Source organism: Taeniopygia guttata, chromosome 3 (assembly GCF_048771995.1).
Source record: "Taeniopygia guttata chromosome 3, bTaeGut7.mat, whole genome shotgun sequence".
In the NCBI taxonomy this organism is placed as follows: Eukaryota; Metazoa; Chordata; class Aves; order Passeriformes; family Estrildidae; genus Taeniopygia; species Taeniopygia guttata.
In genome coordinates this window covers 93,623,207-93,650,953 of record NC_133027.1, presented here as the reverse complement: position 1 = coordinate 93,650,953, position 27,747 = coordinate 93,623,207, and the positions used below count along the sequence as shown (strand labels likewise).

At 35.5% G+C, this 27,747-nt stretch overlaps 1 protein-coding gene across 33 annotated transcripts in view; it reads right to left on the bottom strand.

Annotated features, from left to right (window-relative positions):
* Positions 1-27,747, bottom strand: part of NRXN1 (neurexin 1) — a 668,143-nt gene that overhangs the window by 588,336 nt on the left and 52,060 nt on the right. For 24 of the 33 annotated variants that reach the window (XM_030269639.4, XM_030269642.4, XM_030269660.4 and 21 more), the window contains exon 3: positions 2,343-2,360. The exons of the other annotated variants lie outside the window; for them this stretch is intronic. In XM_030269639.4, coding sequence (XP_030125499.1) covers positions 2,343-2,360 — 18 coding nt within the window. The remainder of the gene's footprint in view (positions 1-2,342; positions 2,361-27,747) is intronic. 33 annotated transcript variants of the gene reach the window in all.

The window sequence follows — 27,747 nt, the reverse complement described above, 5'->3', positions numbered from 1 at the left end:
CACTCTTTGTGTTACTTTATTTACAAGCAGCAAGACCACTTATACTCCCTTGCTAAAGGCACATAATGATACTTACCTTAATTGATATTTTTGCAATCTATGGATGAAGGCTATTGAAAAGTGCAGCATTACTAGTACTGTACCTGTTCATTCCACACAGGGGTCTAAAAGGATACAGCTAAATCTGCCAATCACTGCTACATTTGCAAAATGAAAGTCTGCTTTTAATAGACGTGGGAAGTTTTATCCTTAAGTAGCCACATATAGAGCTCCCATACATTGAAAATACTCATTTGTGCACCATTACTTCAATTTCTTTGTGAATTAGGAATTGAAGATTTAGAAGGAATCCCTCATGTGTGATCCACTCCAACTCTCTCCTGAACTTGGCTCTCAGAGAAGAGAGTTAAGGAGAACAGTGTGGGATAGTGGAAGTGGATATGAAGATAGGATACCATAGTTTGGTGTGTGAGTTCCAGGCAGAGCACAGACCAAAACAAAATTTAAACGTGATAAACCTGCAGTGAAGGTATTAAAGTGTAGTACAGCTTCAGAAAAATGAAAAAACAGTAGCCTTTTTTTACCAGCAGTATACACAAAATTGAATATTACATATTTCTGTTTGCTTATGTCACCCAATTTACAGAGATGCTCAGATATCACAGAGATCAAAGATAAAAAATTTTAGCTCCAATTTCAAGCTGTGTTTTAGACACACAATTCTATGCTTCCATTTTTACATATTCATGCTTTGTAACTTTAATGTATGCATAAGTATCCAGAGCTGTGTTGGAATAAATTTAAGGTTGCAGTTTTAAGAATTAAAGGTTCAGGTAAAGTCTGGATTAACAGTTATGCAGGTTTTATCTTGTACTGCTGTGCATAAAGAAATATGTGAAATGTAATTGAACCTCCTTATCTAGTTATATTGAAACTAATTCAAACTTTGAGACTCATGTTGACACTAGTAAGAGTTTTATGCACAGATCAAATACAAGATTAGGTAGTTATTTCTAGGCTTTTATGTTTTTCAGCTAGAATTTCTATCCTAGTGTTGTTGAATACATTTTTATCTCACATTGAAAATGAAATTTTATTGATGTGTACAAGCATAACAGTGCCCATAAGTAAAGCACCAGAATTGTTTGAATTTTCCTTCTCCTTGGGAAAACATATATATTAATAAAATTGCATAGCATCATCTATGTGCTAAATCTGAGCACCTGTCTTCACCCTTGAATACAGCAGCACAGAGAAATGAAGCACCAGAACATTCAAGGCTTCTTGAGAAAATCACCCCTGAGCAGGCAGGCAGTGGTGAGCTCAAACCTGAACGAACTCAGGCCCCAGAGTGGCTCACATGAGCACCCTGGGTCAGAGCCATGCCAGGACAGTCACTTTGCATGTGAGTTATTTTACAAAGTCCTTGCTTTTAAAATAGATTTTAAAATATTGGACTGGAGAAAAATGAAAGCAATTTTTTCAGTTTAGATAAGTAAATAAATTTTTTCAAATAAATAATCTTTTATCCAGTATGCAAAGTTTCACCCCAGAGAGACTTTTAAAGACATTTGTACATAAAAAAAAAGCACCTGTACTTTTTGGCTTATAAGCAAAAAGACTTTAAAACTATAATATATTTGCATGTTTTACCAGCTAATAGATTTACTTACCAATATTCAGGATAGATGGCATTGTGCCTTAGTTTCCACTGCCCTATGCCATACTTTCTTTAAATGGACTTAATTATATACCAGCATAATTATTAAAATCACATGCTGCTTCTTTCACAATGTCTAAAAGGCAAGTGCATTATTCTGAAAAGTTAGACATAGAACCTCTTTTCCTAAAGCTTTGTGCAGTAAAGCATATTAGAGTAAGCAAGGTTTGTGGTATTAAAGAGAAAAGCACTTTCCATTTTCCTAAGCAATTAAAAGGAATTTAACATGCATTACTATTTTACTGGGAGAATTTAGGCTCCAAATTGATGGGACAAATAGTTTCTTGAAATGTTTTTCATACAGAACATGAGAAGAAATAAGTCCTGCAAATCTCCAGAGAGGTTTTGGATATGGTATCAGTCACATGAGTACAAATTCCATTGTTTTAGTGGGGATATTCTGGAATTACAGCAATAAGGCCAAGGAGCTTTGCTTGTGTCCTGTATGAAAAAATAAATCACATCTATTTCATAAAGTTGTATGCCTTTATCGGGGAAAAATACAACTTACCGTACTGAATGATATGTGTACTTTTATGACATTAAGCAGAAGGAAAAAAAAAACCTCACTGAACAGAGGGGAAAAACAAGAGCTTAGGAAAATAAGGTAGAAAGCACCCACCTTCCACATAGTTGTCTTCTGTAAGCACATAACAGGGAAGGAGAGAAAAGGAAAACATTCATTAAGCAGCATGCAGACTGGAACTTGCCATTGCATGTCTTTATCATGCAAGGCATCAAACACAACATGCAAGTGCTCCATTGCTACAATCCAGAGGGAAAAACAAAAGCACCAGGGAAGCAGTGTTTCCTCTGCTTAACAAAATGTATGTGATATGAAACAAAATACTCCTGCCAAAGTGCAAATATTGTACAGGATTTAGTGCAGCTCTTCGTACATGCAGCTATTATTATTGTTAGCTATTAATCAGAAGGCCATCTTGTAAGACTTTTATAACTATATATTTTAAAACCACCAGTCATTTGTGATAGTACTAAATTCATTTAGTACTACTTTCCCATTCTAAATTTTCCTGCATGATGAAGTAGATGATTTTAAACTTCAGATAACTTAAATCCTTGAATGTTCTGTGAAGATGTTACCACAGGCAGCATGGCTGATCCTGCAGTCATTTGAGAGGCACTCTGGTCATTGGGTCAAATCTCCAAATCCAGCAGGGAAAAAGTGGAACTTAAACTGGGCAGAATGAGTCAGAACTCATGTTGGATCGTGTCCTACAGAATTGGTCAGCATCATTGCACATTGTAAACTTGCACATTGTAAAAAAACAATCAATTCTCTGCCTGGTACAGTCAGCAAAGGCCACAGCAGTGCCAAGGATGGTTTCTGCCCCACAATTAAATCAAAGGGCATTTTGCCTAAGGAAAGGCTGCTATCAACAAACAAAAACGTTTACCATTGTTTATACCCAACCCAACATCAATTTGGGGCACAGGAAAAAAGGTTCTCCCAAAGCTTACAAAGTAAAAGGGGACTAAGAAATGAGTCTCAGTTAATAAAGTGGACAGAATTGAAAGCTGAGAAACAGGCTCAGTGTCCTAAAACTCATTTTGGTGCCTACAGTCCTCAGCTACTCCACTGGGAAGGTGATTTTGAGGGAGTATTTCTCTGATCATGACTGAGGAGCGGATAGGAAAGAGAAAATGGGAAAGGTAAAATAACAAAGGAAAACCATCACAGAAGTCAAGGAGATGGATGCTGTGAAGCCAACAGAGATGGGAAAGGGTGAAAGCACAGCAGTCTGACTGCCTGGGAGGTCTCCTGCTGCAGTTTATGCCATCTCCACCAGCTCTTCCTGGGGAGGAGCATGCAGAAGCCAGGACAAAATTGAAGGCCAGTTCTGCCATTTCTCATGGAGTCATCCTATAGGAATAATGCCTTTTCATGCCTTTACTAATTTTGATATATTGTAACCCAATAAACAAATAAGAAAAAAAGTTACACAGAACTGGGCTTAATGATATTTTTTAAGCACAGTTATTTCCTCCCAGAACGTGTCACTTATCATAGTGAAAAGCCTTTATAAGTTAATACAGAAAGCAATGAAAAAGGCCATCAAAACTCAACAGTATTCCAACAAATAATTTGAAAAATTTGCCACTTAAAAAAAAAAATAACTGCCATAAATGATGAATAATAAGGGTTTAAAGGTTTAACTGTGCAGTTAGATATTATAATTCACTTTTTCCACTCACACACTCTAAATCAAGAAATAGAATAAAATTCACTGAGATAATGAAGAACACCCATCACAAGACAAAGATATTATGTTCTATATACAATGTAAATAGTGATATTTGGATATGATATTTGTGCTAAAAATGTGGTATTTGGAGCACCTCCTAGCAAAATTTTCTGGAAGAGCCTTCTACCTTTAACTGCATACAGTAATTTCCTTTCTCTAAGTAAAAAATACCCCACCCAAACTCAATGAAAAACAAATTAGTTATTTCAATTGTTGCTTAACTTCAGGCTGTTTCATCTAATTCTAGTTATCACAGTGTTAGTATTTTGCAATAGCAACATTGCCATGGAATTCTTTTTGGTGGCCATGTTTAGCTTAAGATAACTTTTGTATGAACTTGCTGACAGGCAAGTTCAATTTCTCACAATGTCAGACTCAAAGAAAGGGCTCTGAAAATGACATCATAGGCAGGATCAGATGGTTAAACTCACCTGGTTACAGGGTTTAGCATATTTGGTTTTATATCATGAGTCCTCCTCTTAGCAATAATCACTATGCCTTTTTTGATGACTTTCACCAGAAAGATTTATACTAGTTGAACAGCTTCCCCTAAATGTCTGATTGATTAAACTTTTAGTGATAGCAAGTTAAGCTGTCAAAACATTTTGAATTAAATAAAATGGAAAAAGTTGAATTCCCACTCTGAATTAAGCAGTGTATATAACCAAACCCCTATGCACTAGTAAACAGCAATGAAAATTCATTCCTCCACAGGTTTTTGTCATGGTAAGTTAAAACATCTTAAATAGTTTTCCAATCTAAGAAAAAAATTAGTTCAGCTTCTTTATGGTACTTTATGAGGCTTTTACATTAGATTAGCATTAAGCACTTTAATTAAGGTAGTTTTCTTGTGATGGCTGATATAATTCCATATCACTAACACTTCACCTGGCTTTTCTGATTCCCATTTTCTAAGCATGGCCTATTCTTCTAAGCAGAATGTAAGAAGCTGGAATGCTCAAATTCTAGCTTGGCTTTTTTATTCACTTTGCTTACTACAGCCACTCTTAAAAAACAAAACAAAACAAAAAAAAAAGGAAAAAGAAAGATCATTGAAAGCCATGTCACAGTTCAGAGGGAACAAAAAATTTCCTAATTTAAATCAGGAGTAACTGCATTTATGTCATTAGATTTGCATTGGTGTAAAATTTCTGCAGGCAGTGGCACAGAGCAGCTCTTTCCTTTTCCTTTTCTGCACTAGCTGATTGTGCCAAAGACTTTTCACTGAAAACAAGTGACTTTATCTTCAGCATTCTGACTTCAAAGTGATGTGGGGATTTTTCTATTTTCCACATTGCACCAAGCTCCTCTCTTGAAGAACTAGAGAGCTCTTATCCACTTCAAATGCTTATTTCCAAGACCTTCCCTGCCCACCACCAAAAAAAAATTAATTGCCCTGCTACCTTCTGTGTTTGCAACCTAATTCCTCCAGCCAGTCTGCTCTTGGGGCTGTGTGTGTAATCTGTTGACTGTGCATATCAAGCCAAATACTGAGTTGAGTTAAATCTGGTGTGACACAGTTGAAATCAGAGGAACTGTGCAACTTACACAGGCTGTGAATCTGGCTTATTATCTCCAGATGAACTGTCTCAGGCTGTCCCTACTGGACTGAGAGCAGATTCTGCTCCATATTTTATTTTCAGCAAAAGCACAACCAATTCTAATTATTTTAGCATAGTACTGTGATTTAGTGATATGAAAATGGGAATCATATTCTTACATGACATTTTTTATTAATTAAAGAATTATTTTAATGTTCAGTGATTCTTCATGGAAAACTTGGGGGTTTTTTTAACTCTTTCTATGTTTAGTGGCTATTTCTGCTATTATATTTTTTTAATCTACTAAAGAATTTTTACCTTAGCCACACAATTATGTAAGAACTGTAATTTCATGACAAACAGAAGAAACAGTAATTTTGAAATCACAAAATCAGAAACAACACTATAAGAAATAGCCTATTAGCAGAGGGATTGTTATAGTTTTTTTTCTCATGACAATTTAGTTCACAGTCACATTGCAGCAAGGAAGAATATAACATACTATAGACATATTTAAGACATGTTAAAAGGGAGTCAGAAGCATGGCAAGGGGGGGAAATAAAGCTATATTATGAAGGTGTCTTGCAACAAAATTGATGGCTAGAAGCTTAAGATACAATATGTTTTTTTTTCTCAAAGAATAATGCATAATTATACTTTTCTTTAAATGTATCTGCCAAAAAAATTGTACTTATATAATTTCAGGGGGCAGCTTTATCTTTGGAATTGCTCCCAGCATTTCTTGGATGGTGTGATTTAGCCTGTCCCGTCAATTTCCTATATTGGTAGAGAAATTGGTTATATTGACATGGGGTTCAAACCAAAATATTTGGAAAAGATATGAAGAAATGAAGGATTTTATGCAGGATGATTTAAAGCATGGTCATATAGTCAATAATGATGAACTAAAGCAATATATCCTAATAATCCATTAGGATTATTTGAATTTTTTAGAAATTACTTTTGAAAAATGTACTGCACATATTGATTGTCATCATTGACTGTAATTATGAATAATCAGAAACTGATTATAAAGGTACCTGGTACTCTGATTTTGTTGCAGCCTGCTTGGCATTGGGTAAACAGGGTAAGAGCATTTCCCAGTCCTGTTAGGATTCTTAAAGAAAACCTAGAAATCTACCAGAATCTAGGCTCAGGAGGGCTCAGGCGTTCCTACACTTCCACATTAGATCTGAAATCAATGTACAGCCCCTCTTAGTCTCCATGCAGCTTTGGATAGATCCATTCAGAGGACTTTCCAGGGCAGTTGGTAGAAATATGACAGGGATTTTATTGATTTTTTTTTTGAGTGGAAAGGAGAAATTTCCGAATAACAGAAGTTTGGGCCCATTTCAGTTTCATTCTCTACCTCCATCTCCTTGAGGATCTCTTCTTTTCTGGATTGCCCTGTTCAGGACTTGAGAGAAAGGCAAAATCCCATCAGGAGCACTAAAGGACTGCCTTGACTGAAAATAAGGACAGGGCTTTCTGCCAAATGAGGATCATTAGGACACAATTAGATTATTATTTTATTTTTTACCAGCTTTTTACAAGACAAAACCATCAGCACAAATTCAGTATGCTTCTGTAAATTCTAGAAACATCCATGAATTTATTCTAAGTGAGACCAACTTTTCTGGATAGTATCAAAGTGCTTTGAAAAAGAAATAATGACAAGATCATTTAAGTTAAGCTATTCTAGATGAGCTCCAAAGGTGAAGCAGCAAGTCAGGGTGCAAGTTTTGAGTGCACAAGCAAAGAAATAATGAACATAAATAGAAAATGGCATTATTTTTGTGGCATAATTAAAACTGTTACCATGTAAATTCCAATGGTCATATATTTAAAATGAAGTAAAAAAATGAGGAAGGTTTCAGAAAAAAAAAAAAACTTTCCCCCACAGTCATTCATGCCATTAAAATCCTCAGAAAACACAGCAACCATGTTTTACAAAGAAAGCCCTAAGATGCTCAATCTGTTGAATATATCCAAGATAAGATAAAGAGGTGTCTGAACCCAGTATATAACTATCAAAAGTTCCTGATAGCTTAGGATAGAAGTTCTTTCAAACAGACAAAGACTGTCATCAAGAGTCAGAAAAGTTCAAACTGAAAAGAAGACAAAAATATTCAATAAAGATACAATAATAATTGGCAATTCTAGGAAATTCTTCCCTGAAGTCTTAAGCCAGAGCTTTTCTCTAACAGAGATTGTATATAAATCATTGCTTTTGGGCTGCCTTGTAGGAATCACTGGGAGAGATTCTGCCTTTTGCCATTTAGGAGGTCAGGTTAATATTCTCATAGTGGTACATTCAGGACAGAACTCCTATGAATCTACGAATTTTCTCTAGTTAAATGAGAACAGAAACCAAGCATAAACAGCAGCAAATACTTTGATGCCCTGTTAAACAGAAAAGTGTTCAAATAAATTGTTTTTTCAGAACCAATCTCTGCATCATTTGCAAAAAGATTTCACTGAGAAATATGTCCCATGAAGAATTCAAATATAATGGGTGAAAAAAACAAAATGATTCAGACAAATATCTATTTTCCCTATGGTTCACAAGAGGACAGTATTTCCAGCCACAATTTACTTCTACCACCTGTTATATTTTTTATACATAACTTCTCTAGGTATCTGAGAAAGAGATGAGAAACAGAATTAAAATCAAGACATTATTAAATCAGTATTCTTTCCGAGGCAAGACTTTTTTGGTGCTGTTTCATTCCTGTGCAGATTTATCACTTTTCTAGTGCTTATTATCACAAGCATATCAAACATGAAGACATTTAACATTGCTTTATTTTTATGCTATTAATTCATGATGATTTTATTGTTACATATTTTTAGGTACTGCACATATGAATGGGATTTTGTGTCCTTGGAGCCATAGGAGTTGACAAACAAGAACATCTTTGATACTTCCATCTCCTTTTTCTCAACTGCTTCCTGAAACTGACAATTTTGGAAAGTTACTTGTTCTCTTCAGTCAGTAGTTTTTATCATACAGACTGCTACAGTCTCGGTGGAGAGATCATGTATATATAAAAATGACTGCTTTTAATTGTATTAAAATCCCAAACAATTTTACTTTGGCCATAGTTTCCTACCTCATTAAACTTAATTTTTTTCTCCAAAATTGGTCTTGCTACTCTCATATTTAATATGCTTATGACCTGCCTACAATACATCAATACTTTAAAGACATTTTCAGCTGCCACTGGGACGAGCATTCCTGAATCTCTGTCATGGCTGTAGTAACCACAACCAGGAAGCTTTTTTTTTTTTTTTTTTTTTTTATTTATTACATTTAGTAATATTAATAGACGTAGTGAAAAGAGAAATAAATAATTTGCATATGTGAAGGTGAATCAAATAACCACATTCCTTCCTCAGTATTTTAATTTCCTTGTATAAGTAGGAAATAAAACACAATTTAAATTTTAAATCTATGTATTTTACTCAGTAATCATATATTCTTTAAGAAGTGCTGCTCTTTTCCTGTTTATCCTCTGGAAACTATTTCTGTGGATTTGAAAAATTCAATTTCCACTGGAAATCTCTGGGATTTACACACTTTACCTTGCTTTCTGCATTAGGACCTCTGCCCTGCAATCCCTAGAGGTCTTATTTCCTATAAAAGAGAATGGATAGACTGACTAGAACTACAAACTGACTGTATATGGGTCACTTTACAACCCCTCTTTTCTTCCAGGGATTATTTTTATTCCTTTGGATTTTCCTCAGTTTCGCCTTGCTGGCTACATGGCATGAAAATATATTTCCAGGCTACTCTTATCAAAACCTTTCATACAGAATTAACTTTTCTGGTTGGCAGAAAGCAATGTCAAGTACAGATTATGTTCTATGAAAGTGATTTGGGGTGACACAGATACTTCCATTGCAAGAACACCCATTTTGAAATTAATTTGAGAAATTATTCATGCAACTTATTTCAGCACATTCTTTAATAAACAGTTGTGAAATGAGGAATAAAGAATTTCTGGGATTACTCATCCTTGTTTTGATGTATGTGAGAGTAGAAACATGCTTGATATTTCCTTGTTGCACTGTGCTTTGTCGATTTATCCTCTTGGACAGTCAATTATGGCTAATAATTTGCAGCCAAGAGGCTGCAAATTCAGGTTCAGTTACTATCAGAAGAAATCAAATCCCTCTCCAATCATCCTTTCAGCAAAACTGGTCTCTTAGACCCACTAATAGAATAGGATTAGCTGAGCTGACAGAGAGTAAAAATGCTGTGCAGTGATTGAATGGCAGAAGCAATTTTCCAACTGGATGGCAGCTTTACGGAGGCGATGATCCAGTGGATAACATCAGCAGGACACTCAAAGGAGGAGAGGTCATGGATTTTGTCCATGAGAGGGATATTATTTTAACACAATACTTCCTAAAACTTTTCTACTGTTTTTTTTTTTTTATTGTACAGTGTACTGGCAGCTATCTACACTTGCACAATCTCGACTGTGCAAATATAGCATTTCTCCTTTATAGAACTTACTAAAGAGTGGAGACATATGACTGCACATTTTGCCTATCTGAGATGTTCACTCAGGCCCTGACTTTGTAGCTGGATATTTGTGTCTTCCCAGACTGGTACAACACCAAAATTAGCAGGACAGCATGCAAAGCCAGCCATATTTTTGCATTCACACACTGTCTTTATTAAAAAAAAAAAAAAAAAGAGAGGAAGGTTTATGTGCTATCCTGGTGCCATGACTTTGACACAGGCGGCTGAAGACAATTTGGTATGAAGTGTTCTTGAGAGTTAGTAGCTAAAAATGTTGAAGACACACTGTACACAATTAAAAATAGAGTACCAATATTTAAAATCATTTTGTTGTATAGCTCTTTTGCTCGCCACCATGAAATTTTCTTGGCTACTACTGAGATTCATTTTGTGATTGCGAACTGAGCTGAAGCTGCCTTTGGAAGACATTAGAATGATATAGAACAAACCTTCTCCTCATGTAAATGTGAGTTTCCTCTGAAGTGAGTAAAGCAGTACTCTGAAAGTCAGCATACTGTAACTGAGTCCTTAATTTGACATCAAATTAAAATTTAATCATAGCTATCTGTGACTGCAAGTGAACAAAATAGATATCTTTATTTTTTTATTAAATGAACTTAATTTTCTCCTTTATTAGTCTACACTCACTTCCATCATAATGCTGAATGTTATTCTGATTAATTAGTTGTTATAGACTATGACAATCTAATTACAGGAAATTTTAAAATTAAAAAAAATCAACATTTCTTCATTTAAAATCTGGTCATCCTTAGCTAAAGTAAGAACTGATACATTTCTTCTTTCCTCCACAGATTTTACAGAAACTGCAAAAGTTTTTTGTAGCCATGTGAACACCTGGATTGAGCTTCCATGTGTTCAGAGTATTTATCTGTATTGCAACCAGTGACGTGCTTCAGAACTATTCTTGATTCTCATTAATGACTTTGATATGAATTAAACTGTTATTTTCTTGGCATGGTTATATATTATAACTTCTATAATACTTCTAAGTGATATAACAAACATCCAGGCATTAGTTTAATATCAGTGAAAAAGATGTCTCTGAGAAGGCAAAACTATATCTGATGTGTTTGTGCAAACCCATGGTATTAGGGTGAGCTACACTGATTCATCATCTATGACTGAGTTCCCATCTTAGAACTTCACAAATAACATTTCTAGTGGTAATAGATAGTAGCAAATATTTCAAAATACTCCCATATTTGGGGTTTATAGAAATTAACCCAAGACAGCTAGTTCTTCTCTTCCTAAGTTAATGAGTAGCACAGAATCACACAATGATTAAGGTAGAAAAGGCCTCCGGAGGTCATGTGGTCCCATCTCCCTGTGCATGCTGCGTCACCTAGAGCTGATGGCCCAGGGTCGTGGTCAGATGGCTCCGGAATATATCCTGTGTTGGAAACTCCACCATCTCTCTGGGTCAGCTGTCCTATCCCTAAGGGAATCTTATGGGAGACAGCATCAAAGTCTTTACTGAAGTCCAGGTAGACAACATTCAGTGCTCTGCTCTCATCTACCACATCAGTCAACCCATCATAGAAGTTTATGAAGTTGGTCAAGTATGAATTACCCTTGGTGAAGCCATACTGACTACTCCTGATGCTTTCTCATCCTTAGAAATGCACCTGGAAATGATTTCCAGGATTAGCTGCTCCATCTTATTCCCCGAGAGCACAGTGACTCCTATCAGCCTGTAGCTTCCTGGTCCTTCTTCTTGCCCTTCTGAAGATGGAAATGACATTTGCACTCTTCTATCTCTGGGAATTTCTCCCATTTGCCATGATTAATTGAAGACTATCTAGAGTGGCTTCACAATGACAGGTGAGAGTTTCCTCAGCATATATGGTTGTATCCCACCACATGCCATGGACTTACATATGGGGAGTTTGCATAAGCATTCACTGACATGATCCTCTTCCACCAAGGGTACATCCTCCCTGGTCTACCTCTTCCTTTTTTACTCAGGGAGCTGGGATTCCTGAAGGTTGATTCTGCTAGTAAAGGCTGAGGCAAAATAGGCATTTGTTGCCCTGATTCTTAAGATTTTCTAAAGCCTTCTGAGTTTACATTCTTGTAGAGAATTTTCTCACACAACCTTCTGTAAACAATCTATTGTTTTGCATTCCTCCATAGAGGCGGAGAAATTTGATGTACTGGTAGTTTGTCCAATGACATTGGAGAGGTGGCACATTCACCCTCCAATCCACTGTCACCTTTGGAAAAATATAAATGCTAGAGTCAGAAAATAAACTTCCTATTTTTCACCTTTGCAATAGCAGCGGCTCGCGTCATGCTTTCACGTGGACACGTTGACAGGCATTCAAGACCTCATTCTTTTTTGTGTCCTCTGTCTCAATGTCCCCTGTCTTGTGGCCAATGGACACACATTTCCCCTGGTCTTTTTGTCAGTAATGTACTTATAGTAGCCCTTCTTCTTGTCTTTGACATCCTTGGAGAGCTGGAATTCCATTTGGGCTTTGGCTTTGCTCACTTCACTCTTGAATGCTCAGAGAGTGCTTCTGTATTCCTCCCAGCTCTACATGTCCTTGTTTCCAGCCTTTTTAGGTTTTGTTTTGGGGTTTTTTTTGTGGGGGAGGGGTTGGAGGTGATCCATAAATATTAACCTGCTTTCTTGGACCCTTTTTTCTCCAGGGCCTTATCCCATGGGACTATTCTGAGCAGATCTTTGAAGAGGCCAAGGTCAGCTCTTCCGAAGGCAACTGTTGTGAGCTTTCTTCTCACTCGTTTCTGTGTCTTCAGAGACCTGAACTCCACCATGGTCATGCAGACAAAGTTGCTTGATCTTCACATTCAGAATGAGCCCCTCCTTTTCTGTGTATGTGGTCCGGGAGACTGTCTCTCCTTATTGGCTCTGCTCTTATTTGGAGGTGGAAGTTACCATCTATACACTCCAGGAACCTCCCTGACTGCTTATATCCTGCCATGTTATCCCCACAGCAGACACCATGGTGGCTGATGTTCCCAGTGAGAAGCAGAGAAGCAGGACGGTGAGTGTGAAGCTCCTCCTACCTGTCCATAGGCCTCATCTGCTTGTTCTTCCTGGTCAAGTGGATTGTAGCAAACACATTCTATAATGTAATTTTTGCCAGCTCTTGAAGTCTTCCTTATTATCATTGCTCCTTTCTGAAAGAAATTGCTCAGATCTGTATCCTGATGTTCATCTTCATTCACTTAATATTTTTTCCTAAGCCCACATTCCCCTCAGTATAGGCCACATGAAGTTATTTTTTGTTTATTCATGCTGTAATAATACATCAGCAGGGTAGCACGCTGCCAATGAAAATGTGGGAAAGCATATTTTCCACTTTTAGCTCCTTCATTGTGGGAAAATCGATTAGATAGCATCAAAAAAAATAACATAAAGGATAAAATAAATAAATAAATAAATAAATAAATAATTCTTTAGTGAAGAACTATTTCTGGTATAAAACTTTATCAGAACATACTCTAATATCTTCTCACAAAAACTCTTCCTCACAAAAAGTTGTCTCTGTTTTGCCCTGTAGTATAAATGAAGGGAACAGTAGGGAACACTGTAATGGCCTTTCATGGGACTGAGACAAACAGGATCTTAGAAGGAAGTTAATGAGAACATCTAAACATAGAGCTATAGAAGGGACTACATGGGAGACATAAATATTACTGATTCTGTAATATGAATAAATATATCTAATAAAATGTTTTCTGAATGTATTTCTTAGCTTGCATTCTTTTGAGGTTGCTTCTTAAGCATGCTATAAAATGGTATTTCTTATATATTTAAAGCAAAATTTTAATAATAGGGGAAAAGCAAGCTTTCCAACAAGAAAAATCCTGCTCTGTAAGGTAATTGCTGGCAAATAACAGAAATAACTGCTCTGTAAGGTAAATGCTGGCAAATAACAGAAATCTTGTTTGATTGTTAGACCATTATTGAAATGAACACACAAATAACCTGCTTCTTAGTTTTAATTCATGAAGAGGAGGAACAATTCTGAGGTTCCCAAAGTGGAAAGACTCCTACATTTAAACCATAATTAAAATTTCTTTCCGGCAGAGAATTTATGCCATTAGGCAATTCACAGAATTACAATGATGAAAGCAAGTACCCCACATCATATAACTTATATACTTAAGCAAGTTAACAAACCTCCCAAACAAAGCACAAACATTTCTTGCATATTTTTTTAAATAATATTTTCTGAACAAAGAATCTTTCCATATACTAAGAGAAAAACTCATATTTGAAGGAGGTAGAATTTTTATGAGTATATTCTCAATACATACACCACATCAGAATATGAACATTCATGTAATAATAATGCTTTATGCAATGTAAAGGGTGTACAGGTGTCATGAATGCAGCAAACAGAGTGAACAATAAATGATGTGCTATGGTCCAACTACTCATACCAAAACAGAAACAATCTTCACATTGAACATAGGAACAAGATTTAACTTCACTAACACAAAACTCCAGAATGTCACACCAAGCCAAGGGACAGTAATAGATCACACTGAACTGCAGGCTAAGTCTCTTTAAAATTCAACAAAACAAAAACTAACGCATATGAAGGTGTGGGATTTGAGAAAGGAGTATCAATTAATAGGATTTTGATTTTTTTTTTGTATGTTCTTTTGTTTAAAGGAAATAGTCTAAGAAAGTTGTGATTATAGCTTATTCCAAAACAAAACTATAAAAACTGTACAAAAGCCACTAACAACACAATTTAAATTATTTTCAATTGTAAAGCCTTTGTAGCAGGTTAAAAAGTGCTTGATTAATTTTCTTGTTCTGCTTTCTGCAGCTTACAGCAAGTGCTGTCTTGCTTTATGAAATGCATGTTAAAAGTGTCAATTGTGAAGAACATCTAATGCTCATAAATAATGTGCTTCTAAGAATAAAGAAAAAAAAATCAAAGCACATTTCCTAAAACATGCTTATAATACATGGAGAGCAGTCACCTCATTTTACTTTCATTAAACAAACCAACTCACTCTCCCCAACACCCCATTTCTCTCTAAAACTATCTTAGAATAGAAAGGTCTCAGCTGTCTTTCTTTTATCACTTTGAATGTGTTTCAATATTCTATATTGACAACTGCAAATTTTTATTCAGTCTGCATTTTAGTGAGTTCCCACAGTTTTCTGTAGTGGGCCAAATTCTTAAAATACACCACCTTCTGTTTAGGGCATTGGCACAACCCTTAAACAGCACTGATGTTATATTGATCTCTTGCATACTGCATCACGTGACATTGGTATGGATTTAAAGGACAAGTAAAAGATGCACCATAACAAATACTACAATTAAATGACATAAAAAGGACATGTCATTTATTTATTATTACGTACTTTCCCTGTCCTCAGTCATAAGTAGTCTGATGAGAAATGTAAAATTGAAATACTCAAAACATGTAAAGAACTTGTAAAAAAAAAATAAGTGAAACAGAAAAACTGGGCTAGAATTGTTCCTATGACACACAATGAGATCTTCTTTAGAACCCATTCAGGTGGACAGGAATGTTTTCATTAATTTACACAGCTGAGCTAAGACCTGAATTGCTCCATGAATTTCATAGTTTACCTGCTGTGCTGCTACTCATCATCTGCAACTCCCATTGAGACCTCAGGGTGAGTCACTGGAACACAATGAGTTCACCAGTCCCCTCTCTCTGCCAGGGAAGCATTTCTAATCAATAGCTTTTAGTGCAATGGAAGTTACCACAAAGCTTTCAAGATCTGGGTTTATGTTGTAGTTAAAATGAGCTTAGTGCCATCTCTGGTGCGTAGTTACTTCACCAAGCTGCACATTATAAATTAGGTCAAGGCTGTTTGTGCACATTGGTATTTTAGAAGATGAAACAAAAGCAATGCTGAAGATGTTGATACTATCACATGGAGACCATCTTTGTATGTTTGATTGTGCCTACATACAGGCACATTCAGATATATATTTAGATGTTATTGGAGACAGTAAAAATAGGTCAAATAAATTTTTCATCTAAATTGATGTGAGTGAGTACGCAATGGGAAAGTGCAGATGCTGATGGAAGATATGGTTATGTAAATCTCCACTGAGACAAGAGAGCTACTTCAAATATATGCAGACTGGTTTAAGTCCCTTATAACACAAGTTCAAATCTCTGGTTGAAACCCCCCTAAAATCACTTTAAAACGGAATTCTTCTCTTAGAGTTGCATCATTCAACTACATACACTTTGGAGTTTAAGAAAAGGACCAAGGCATTTAGAAAAAAAGATCTCATACAAGCACTGACTATTTTTTTCTTATTTGTCAAACTTTTTTACAAAACGGCTATAATAACAAACAATAAATAATGTAAGCCAAATCCAGTGAAGAGTGGAGTACAGATTTGATTTGTGTAGGAACAACACATATCTTCTAAGTCCCAGAATAGTGTTTCACATGTGCTGGAAGAAAACAGCAGTACAAAGCATAACAGAAGTTCACTCTGTAGCTCTAACAGCAGCCATGCTTCTCTGAAGTGAGATAAATGCCTCACTGGAAATTTCAGGTCAAGAGGAACATTGCAATGGGATTACAGGACTAGGCTGAAAAGGCTGAAGCTGGCATAGAGGGTTTAGTCATTGTGCAGCAGTGATGCTCATTTGGTATCATTTACATATAAAACTGATCTCACTTGCATATGCAAATTGATTATACCCTCCTGGAATTTGATACTTTTCTTAGCAAATAGAAGGATGACATGCACGTTAAAGAAGAAGAACAACAATAACAACAACAATGGGAGAAGAATTAAAAACAAAAATGGGGGGAAATAAGGAAAAAATAACAATTTCTTTTGGGAAAACTAAGCATGTAAGAGCTAGTGTAAGTTACTCAGCACAATCCCATGAATCTCACTGATCTTGGGAGGTTTTCAGGAATCAGTCCTTACACAAATATTTTCTGAACAATTATTAAGCATGGAAGACACCTTTTTTCTTTTTCCTGCTCACAAGCAATGATTCTTTTTTCTTTTTGTATACATTTTTCTTAAACAAATATATTTATTGGAGCCAATTAGAGGAAAGAGTACTGATATTTCAGATCTGTTTGTGTATATCTCTCTGAGCAGTTCTCATGGTCATGTGAAATAAACTACACTAAGGTTGGTTGTTTTGTGCTTGGGGTTATTTTTACATATTTTATTTGAAAAATGAGCTGTAATTCAAGGTTTAGGTAGGAAAAATATATAAAGATAACTACTTTTTTCCACCTTCAAAGAATATTCAGGGCAAACTATGAAAATGATTGTGATTCCCTATGCCATTTGAAGTCTTGGCCCATTGTGCAATGCACAAGGAATTATTGATAGCTATAAGATGAAGCTGGAGGTCAGTCTACCAGTCAGGGCTAGACTAAGACTAGTTGAGCTGATATCCAGGGGAAAAAAAAATTACTCTCATTCATCAGTGTGAAGGAGCACCCCATATGCAATTGTTCAAAAAGCATTTGGCTGAACAGTCTTAAGTTATAGAGAGTCTTACTAGCAATGCCTCAAACAAAAGAATACCTAGGCAATAGATTTTCTGGCAGGCTTCTCTGCCATGGAAAGCAAAGTAATAAGTATGTATCATTGTCCTTAGTCTCCAGCAGCATCTCCCTCACTTTGAGCTATACGGTTAATGCGAGTCAAGGCTGATGTAGGAGCAGCAGCTTAAGCAAGTACACAGTTTTTCACTATGAAATTTGTAAACTTCTGTGCCCAAATTTGACTTCCAGTGCAGTATCAACAAATCCTTTTAATGTTATATATTGGTTTGTGAACAAAACTCTAAAGGGCTAATGCAAGGGTGATTTGAATGGAAGGCAAAATATTTGTATAGGAACTGAAGAACAGAAACCCTGTGGGGTAAAATAGGACACATTACCTTGCTGAACAGGACCCTTTCTAGAAGAGATGATGTGAATATAAACTTACATATATTATGCAATATCATGTATTGTGGCAGAGAGATCCAAAACATATTTCAGTAGATTCTGGAACTCTAGCCCACTCATCCTTTATATGTATGGAAAACCCTTCCCCCATACAGCCCTCAAAAAAACCCCATGCAGGAGTTACACAGTACCTTGAAAAATCAGATTCTGAGAAAGCAGTTTCATCCCTTAGGACATGAGCATCACTCCTCACAGAAAATAATCACATAGCTCTGATGTTATGAAAAAGATGGAAATGACAGTTCACAAGGCTACTAGTAAACAAATATCAAGAGGAAAAAATGGATCTTGCTCTCTACAGGCAGCTACAGATGTACTGTGAATCCAGTGTGGAATCAAAACTAAGCATTTAATCTTGTTCTGAGGCTATATTTTACAGGTAAACCTACTATTTTGTTTTTTGGGGAAAAAAACCTCTTAATTTGTTCTTCTTAGGGTTAATTTTTGCTCATTCTACTTCAGCTTTTTCTTGTTTTTTCTTTTTATTTTTTTTTTCAATTTTGAAGTTGGATCCCTGAAAATATCTCTCAATTTTCAGGTGGTTCTATACGCCTGAGCTTTGAGCACCAAGCTTATAACTTTGAAAGGAGAAATCTTTTTAGTGCACTGATGAAGTACTCACACTTCATTAAGCAATGAAACCGCTCCATGGTTCTACAGCAAGTTTTATGAAAGGACCTCAGCAGTTTATGCTTACAAATGCCTCCATGCAGAAGACAGAAAATTTGGTAGTTAATATTTCTGTGCAAGCAGAAGTGGTGCTTGAGATTTGTGTGAAAGGCATTCAGTGCATCTAGGAATTCTTCCTCTCACAGCTGAGAAGGAGAAATAGGGGAATTTTAAATTGCTTCAGGAAAATTGAAGAATAAAAACCATGGTAGAGGAGGCTAGGCTTAGACATATAATTCAGGTAGGTGCTGTCCAGATCTAGGAAAGATCAGGTAGGAATCATAAAAGACATACAGTATTTTACTGAAACAGGAGAATTGTTTAAATTGTGTTTAATGCTGCTTCTTTAGACTATAATATCTGTGAAAGTTGTTGCCATCTTTTGCATGGATTTAATTCTAAAACTCTATTTTGTTAAATAGGTGAAAATATGCTGTGCAGAATGTGATGAGAATTTGTGACCTTATTTTATTCAGCTAGGAAAATAAGGAGGGAAAGTTCCCATAGAAATTGTTTACTGTCTAAAATCACAGAATATTCTGAGTTGGAAGGGACTCACAAAGATTGAGTCTAACTCTTTAATGAATGGCCTATATGGGGCTTGAAGCTTGACCTTAGTATCACCATGCTCTAAATGTTTGCTTATTCTACGGTCCTTGGTTGTTCCTACATTTAGACTACCTTTTGTTTTTAGCAACAGTACTATTTGAACTACTATTTTTGCAATTCTTATCATAACAAAAAGCAGTAAGTAGGCAAGAAAGAGACCAGAATCTTCTGCACCCCAGATACACATACTTATTTTTAGGAAATGCCTCCCAAGCGCAAATTTAATTTCTCGCAGACTTTCCCTTTTCCCTTTAGCTTTATGTCTCCTGCAGAAAGAACTGTAGATTTAATATGAAGAACAAAATGTCAAACAGAAGAAAATAAAGAAGACTTACTTTTTTTTCCACCAAGAGGAAAGTTAAAAAATCTCTTCTTATCAAGCGTAATAGAGAAGGAATGTTGCTACATATGCAGAAAAACTTTCTCAGGAGAGAAATATGGAAGAGAAATATTCAGTTCAGTTGGGTCCAAAACTACAGGGTCTTCAAAAAGCAACCAGAACAACAAAAGCACCACATATTATTCATTGCAATAACATTATGTGTCAAAACATCAAGCCACTTCAGGAAAGAGGTAAATACAAACAATTCCCTTAGACTTCCTCATCTACCTCTATACTACAGGATCTAAAACTCAGAGACACAAGAAGCAGCCAAGTTTCACCAAAGGTTTACGTTGTTCCAGACTTAATTCTGTCATTTCTTGGGCTTTTCATGACTGTAAATTCCAAACCAAGCAAACAGAAATAACGTTTGTATTTCTGGATTATTTTCCTATTTTCTAATCATTCTAGAAAAACAGTGCCATGGCTCCACTTTTTTCTACCACCACAATCCTCTCTCTTGTCTCTTCCCTTTTTCCAGTAATGAACTCCTGCTGAAACCCTCATTCTGTGGTTAGCCAACATAGAAACAAGTAGGATTTTTCCACAACCTGATTACTGGGAGTAAGAAAGGGAAAAAAACCCCAAAAAACCAAGTAATAATTTATAACCTAAAGGCAAAGATATTTCATGTTAAAATCAAATAATCACATACTGAATTATTACAGCTACTAGCAGTTTTTGTCTTTAGCCTTTAGTGCATTGGAATATTTAATTCTGTGGCCACCAGCTGTTAAGCAGAATATTTTACCAGGGCTGTATCAATGTAATTAAGTGTGATGACAACCAGAACCATCTTTCTGTCTTAGTGTAGGATAAACTCTATGTCAGTCCGTAAAATATTTATCTAATGTCTTCTCATCCTGCAGTCCCATAACATCTATTTCAGAGTGTCACTATTTGCATCATTAAAAAAAGATCTTTCTACTGTTTAAATTTACAATTCATTGATAAAAACCCAGATTATTTATTTTCTTTTTATACCACTCTTTACAAACCTGATCTTTGCCATCAGGTCCTCCCTCAATCTTTTTTTTTTTTTTTTTTTTTTTTGCATGGTACATAACCCAGCTGTTCGGTTTTTTGTTTTGTAGTTCTGCTTTGTTTCTGACATGCAATGGTTAAAACTGAAATCAGAATTCCAGCCTTGAGTACTGCCCTGAGCAGAATAGGATAATTACTTCACCATGTCTTACAAGATGTATTTCCATTTACAAGAGATAAAATGTTCCCTAGATTTTTTTACAACTTCATGGCTTTGCTAACCCCTGTACAGAATGTGATACATGCATACTCACAGATTCTTTTCCAAAGAAACAGTATTTCACCAAGTTTTTTCTACACCATATTTTTGCTGTCCATAATTTCTTCCTACGCCTAGCACCTTCCACTTGCTTCCACAGAGTTTTAACATATCTTTTGGTCCCTTTCTCTAATTTGTCAAAGCTGATTTTGAATTCAAAGCTTGCTCTTGAATATGTGGTTTCTCTTCCCCAGCTCTGCACTATCACAGATTTAATAAACTTGCTCTGTGCTCTACCATCCAGGCTGATTAAAGGAAAATAGCAAATAATTGATTCCAGGAGGATCACCTTGTGGTTGGTTTGTCCTTTCACTTTGACAGGCAATTACTGGCAAGTCGCACAGTTATCCAGACAACTTCGCATGCAATTTACTAATTTAGAAACTTAATGGAGCCCAAGATTCCCTAGCTTACTTAAGAGACTATAGTGCTAGACAGTGTATAAAATATATTAGAGAGCGTTAAAGATCTGTTTAGCACTACATGACATCTGCTGCTTCTTGACAATCTCTAACAATTGTTGAAGAGTTTGTTTATTGTAATTTGTTGCTGACCTACTGATACTCATCTCTTTCTTGCTTTGCTACTGCTAACAAATAATTTTCTTGATTATTTGTTCCAAAGCCTTCCAGGAACTGAAGCTAGTCTGGCAAGCTAGACTTTATTGCAAATTTAAATTTTGGCAATAATGTCCCTCTCTTTGAAAACATCATATGCCTTTAGAAACAATTCTTATAGGAAACTTCCAACAGAGGTTAGATTGCTTCTGGGCAGTAGTCTGTTAAATATCAAGGTGCATTTCATCACACAATGCTCATTCATGTACTGCATGGATATCAAGGTCCTGAACGAGCTGAAATGTAAAGAATAGATCATTTTCATAATGAATGCTTCAAATACTTATGCAGGATGGTCAAGCACATGATAAAGAAGCTAAGAACAAAGTAGGAATAAAGAATGTGTATATTTTGCTATTTATTTCAGAAGTTTTTTAATCTGCGTTGGGGCATTTAAGTTTGTAGCAGTCAAAGTACATATTTAAGGTCATGCAATTGCGCTGAATATCTGAAAAAAAAAATAACACTGAAAAAAAATAAACATGTACCTGACCTAGCAAAGAATAACCACAGTTGTGTGTTGGGTCTGGCTGAGATGAAATTAACTTCCCTACTTCCCTGAATTTGTGACTAAAACAGTCTAAAACAAATCTTTGTCTGGCCCTTATGCTGCCACCCAGTGAGAAGGCTGAAAGTGGAAAGAAGCTGGGATGAGACACAGTCAGGACAGCTGACCTGAGCTGGCCAAAATGATACTCTGTACCACATAATACCATACTCAGCAATAGACTGGGAGGTTTTTCCTTCAAATGCAGTCATTGCTGGAGTCTGGCTGGGCATCAGTCTCCTGAATGAGAAAGTGGCTGCCTCTTCTTTACTTATTTTTTTTCCCATCTTTTCTTCACTTATTAAACTGTCCTTATCTTGACCCATAAGCTTTTACCTTTTATATTTTGCTTTTCCTACTCTGTCCCTTCCCTGCTGATGGAAAGTGAGGGAGTGGATGAGTGTGGCGGCTTCTGGATGAGATGAACTGACAATAGGTGTGTCAGGTGGAACACAACCATCCTCAAAAACTCAGGTCATGTTTTTACTACATGTAAAAACATTCTGAGAAATATCTCTAGCAAAGTTAGTAACACAAGCAGCTTAGCCAGCTGGAAAAGATGGTTTGGCTATTTAAAAGTATGCTGCGTCTTGTTCAGACAATATTTACTATATTGCATGCAGTAAGGATAAATTTTTTTTGCACAAAGTAATTATACTGTAATTTTTGATTGATTCAGGACCAGTAAAATAATTTAACAACACATAAGAAGCACCGTATGGATTTCACTTTGTTTACAGATTTCTATAGATTTTCTAAAATACAATGTTTTGATTAAAATTACAGATGTGACTGAACCACTCATTTAGCTTTCATAGCCATATTCTGGTTTTTTACTTCATCCTGTAAAAACTATTTTCTAGCTTTCCGTGAAAAAAAATGGAAGCTCACCAAACAGGCAAACATTTGTTAATGTTCATTGTGCAAGAGACAGAACAAGCAAATGTTGCTGGAATTGTTGTTGCATGCACAATCCAAACTTTACATTGAAGGTATCATACTTTCCCTGCAGATTTCACTTCAAGAAGCCACAGTTTCTGAGCATGGCAGCAACAAGAATTCATATACATTCTATATCAAAAATCTACTTATTTGTCAAATAAAGATGTGAATATTAGAAGCTTTTACTGTGTATTTAGTGCTGTCAATATTTGTGCCATATGACAGTTTTACAGGATTTGAACCAAGAATTTTACTCCTAATTATCAGTTCAGACAAAAAGAATTCATCATCTACAGTTAAATTTTTACATATTTTGCCAAAGTTAGGTCTGAATTCTGTATCTAGAGAACAAGATTTCCTACTCTTTTCAGTACCTAGGTTGCAATGCAATCTCTGCCACAGGTTTCCATAGACCAGCATTTTGCTAAATGATGTGTGAAAATAGTTACACACCTCTAGTGTTTAGATTTTCAAGTTTTATATTACTTTAAATAGGCACCAGACTATTGCTGATGTTTTAATAACTTTTGTGGTGCACTGAGTACTGACAGGCATGCATTACACTGCAAAAATACTGTAGGAGGAGAAAAATGACAGATCTCAGTTTCTCAGACATCCTAAGTGGATATTATACTTTGGGACTCTATAGAGAAGCAAGTTAGCCAGCTGTTGTCACTGGTGAAATTTTTTAATATGCTGCTATTTAAATTGTCATTACTTATTTCCTTTGATATCCATTTTATGGATGAATAAAGTTATCCTGGGTGTAATGTTAAACAGTTAAGTTGATCACCTCCTTCTTTTGTTATTCTGAGTTTAAGAATAAAAAAAAAAAAAAAAAAAGGCAACAAAAGTAATTTCTCTTGCTATTTTCTTCAGAGCTCAGCAATCAAATTCACCTGGGTCTAATGCTTTGCTCATTTTCACTGCAGTAGCTTCTTTATTGTCTTTTCCAGCAAAATAGCAAGGTGTTTAATGTTTTCCTTCCCCTTAGGAAAATGTACCTGTCTCTGAGATGATATCTTCAATATTGTCTATCAGTAACAAGACAAATCTTTTAGTCCCTTAGCATAATCAAACTCATTAGTTGCTATCTCTTTGTTATTTTTTTTCCTCAATGATCCTAGTTTTTGCTTTTTTCTCTTTTATTGTAAACTCAAGTCAGCTTAAACACCATTAAATTTAGTACAAGCCCCAAAGTTGTACTCTGAAAATTACACTTTTAAAAAAGTAATCTACTATATTTACTTCTCACATCCCCCTTATGTACATTGTCATATTTCTTCCTATGAATCAGGCATCACATTCTACACTATTGGCCACTAATCATTTATGGATTAGAACCATGGATGGTCCAGGGTTAGTCAGATCAGCTCCTCTGCAGTGGATGAAACTATGTGAACTTCCACCATGTCAGGACACCATGTGTGTTTTCCTTATCTGATCCATAGGACTGGTGCTGTTGTGTGTTATTCATCTGCCACTGCATGACAAAATAACTTCCTGTTTACAAAAGGCAACTCCCCCATGAGCTGAGCTAATCGAGACTCTCATGTCTGGAGGTTTGACTTCAGCAATTCATACATAATGCCTGTGATTGTAAAAAGCATCAAAAACTCCAGGAATATACCCCAGAGCAATGCAAAAAAATTGTGACAGCCTTCATTCTAACAATGTTTGCACTGAAGTGCATCCAGAGAAAAACAGCAATTATTGGAGGAGGCAGGATAACTGGAGTAATTCCAGCCTTCCTGCAAATTTATTATAATTTTTAAAAGGGTATATTAGAAAACCATAAGAAATCTGGTGTTGTCTTTAAGGAAAGAAATGGTCAATAGTGAAGAGGATGAGGGGACTTTTTTACCACCATCTGCATCTTTCAAAAGGGGCATTCTTGCTTTATGGGAGCATTTTCTAATTTAAAATAATAAGTGTAGACATTTGGAAGACAATAGGATTTATGTCTCGAGCGAGTATACTAAATTTCATGGTCTTCTCAAACCACTCTGTGTATTCAGCCATGGATTACCTAATACTTGAAGTCACGTATTGTTTCTCTAAATCTGAGTTCTCTAAGTTTTATTTGTCATATACACACTGGCAGCAGTACAAACAGTGAAATACTTTTTTTTGTTATTAATGCAATTTTTCAACCATCTGCACACTAAACAACAAAGATTAAATGCCTTTCATTTCTTAGCCTAAGTAAAATGTCAAAGGCTAATTTTGTTCTGTGAACAGCTGAGAAGTATTAGCAAAAGCTTTTACGGTCTTTTCAACATATTTATGATTTCAGAACAGAAATGGTAGAGAAATAAATAAGGTTTCTGGCCTTTAGCTCGAGACACAGCTTCTGCAAAACAAAACCAACAATCTTTTAGAAGTACAAAGGAAAATTTTCTTTGTCTCATCAGGTCAAAGCTGGAGTTTCAAATGTTTGCAGGCAAATGTTTTCCTGATTGTTTGCAACTTTTAACTAGAACAGTTGCTTTACTGTCTTTTTCATCATAACAGAAAAGCCTTTATAATTTTCCATGAATGAAAATAACTTTTGCTTAGGGTTATGAGTTGGGCATTAATATATCTTTCAGGAGAAATACCAAGCAGGAATCCATCCACATATCTGTCCTACTCAACAAATGAAGGAACTTAGACCAAAAGGGTAAGATAATTTCCCCATAATGAAAAGAAAACAAGGAAAACCTGTAGTTTCAACTAGTTTCTTATCACATTTTTAAGTGATTTATGTGAATATGAACTGTAGGGTTAGTTTGAATTACCCATTTGAATAGTATTATAAATTGTTAAACCTAATTTCAGAGAATATAGATTGACAAAAAGCTGTCATATAATCAAAACTGAGTGAAACTTTAGTATTTCCTAAAAATACCTACCCCTATCCAATAGATAAAAAATTTTGATGATGCAAGCCACTTCAAGATCGCTTTCTTTAAATCTCTATCTTTTTGGTTTTTTCTGATTTTGTTCTCTAACACTACAGAAAAGATCGTAATTATCACAGAATCTTTTACACCATGAAAACACACTGAGAGATGAGAAGAGATTTTGAATAAATTTAAAACTATGAACAGTGACCACTAAAAGAGCTGCAGTCTATGACCATACTGGTGAACAATGAGAAAAGTAGCTCTTGCCTTTCCTGTGTCTCTCATCTCTCTGTAGATGACTGAATGTGGGGAGTAATTAATTCAGAGAGGAGGCTGGATTGAAAGTGAGTCTCAGATAATCATTGTTCCCATGAAACAGTGTTTTCCACAGTCACAAAACCTGCTGAGTCTCAGAAGCATTTCCCTGTTTTATAAAACTCTACTGGCTGCTTCCCCTCAGCTTGTAATTATGAGTGATAAAACCTGGAGTTCTACACAAAGCCCAGAAATTTCTTTTCTTCTTCCACTCAAATCTGATCTAGCTACATATAGAGCTAATATTCCAGGAATGCACAGATTAGTAAAGCTGAGCTGTTGGCATTTTATATGTTTATATGTATATACCTGTTATACAAGGTACCTAGGAAAAACCTATAAGCCAAAGAAAAAAATTGTTTTCTTTTTGAACTTACTGATCTATTAATATTTTTTGCACTTCATAATAGATTTTGAACAACAAATAATTACCGTGAAATATGATTAGAATTATCTAATGCTCACAGCTCTCTGAATTTAGAAATTCTATTAACTGCAGTAGGATCATTTAGCATTGAGATGGCTACTTAAGTTTATACATTAAAACCTGGAAGCAAAGGGCATTTTCCCACATTTTTCTATTTTTTTTCTTTTAAAATATACATATTGAATCACATATTTAAAAACAATAAAAAGTTTCTATTTCATCTGTGCAAATTCATGATTGAGCTATGGACTCTCACTGTCTTTCCTGATTACTTCCAACATGATTTTTACTTTTGGTTATATAGAAGTACAGAATTCTTATCTGCTGGCTTAACCCCAAAATACTTACCACTTACTGCCATTACTAAGGAGAATAAAGATAACTGAAAATAATTAGAAACAAATAAAATTTAAGATTTTTTTTTTTTGCAAAAATGTATTTCAAGACATAAATAATCTTATGTAAGGACCACTGAATTCAAAGGGCATTTTTCACTGACCTCAAGGGGGATTGCACTTGGCTTTGAATATAAAGCTAGAAGCACTGACAGCAATGGAAATGACTCCTTAAAGTGTGCCACTGCATATCATAAGGAAAAGTTAAAGCTGATAATGGAAAAAGATGATGCCAGACAGAGTTTCCTGTGATGCAGAGAGAGTTCACAGCTCCCTATTGAGATGCATCACACAGATGGGAATCATGTGAAGGACGTTATGCTAATTCCTGAACTGTTGTTCAGTAGTGGTTATTTTGAGAATCTCAGCATAGAATTAAAAAAACACAAAACAAAACAAAATAAACAAAAGCCACAAAACAAACAAACTAGTAGCGAATATAAAGGAAACACTGTAAAGTGTGGAGAAAATGTTCACTTGCCAGTAAATGGCTAAAGGTTAGCAAAGCTCATGAATATCTAAGGAACTATACTAACTCAGATCATCACACTCAAAAGGCTTTTTATCTTTTAACTTAGAAAGTTATCACTTTCTAAGAAAT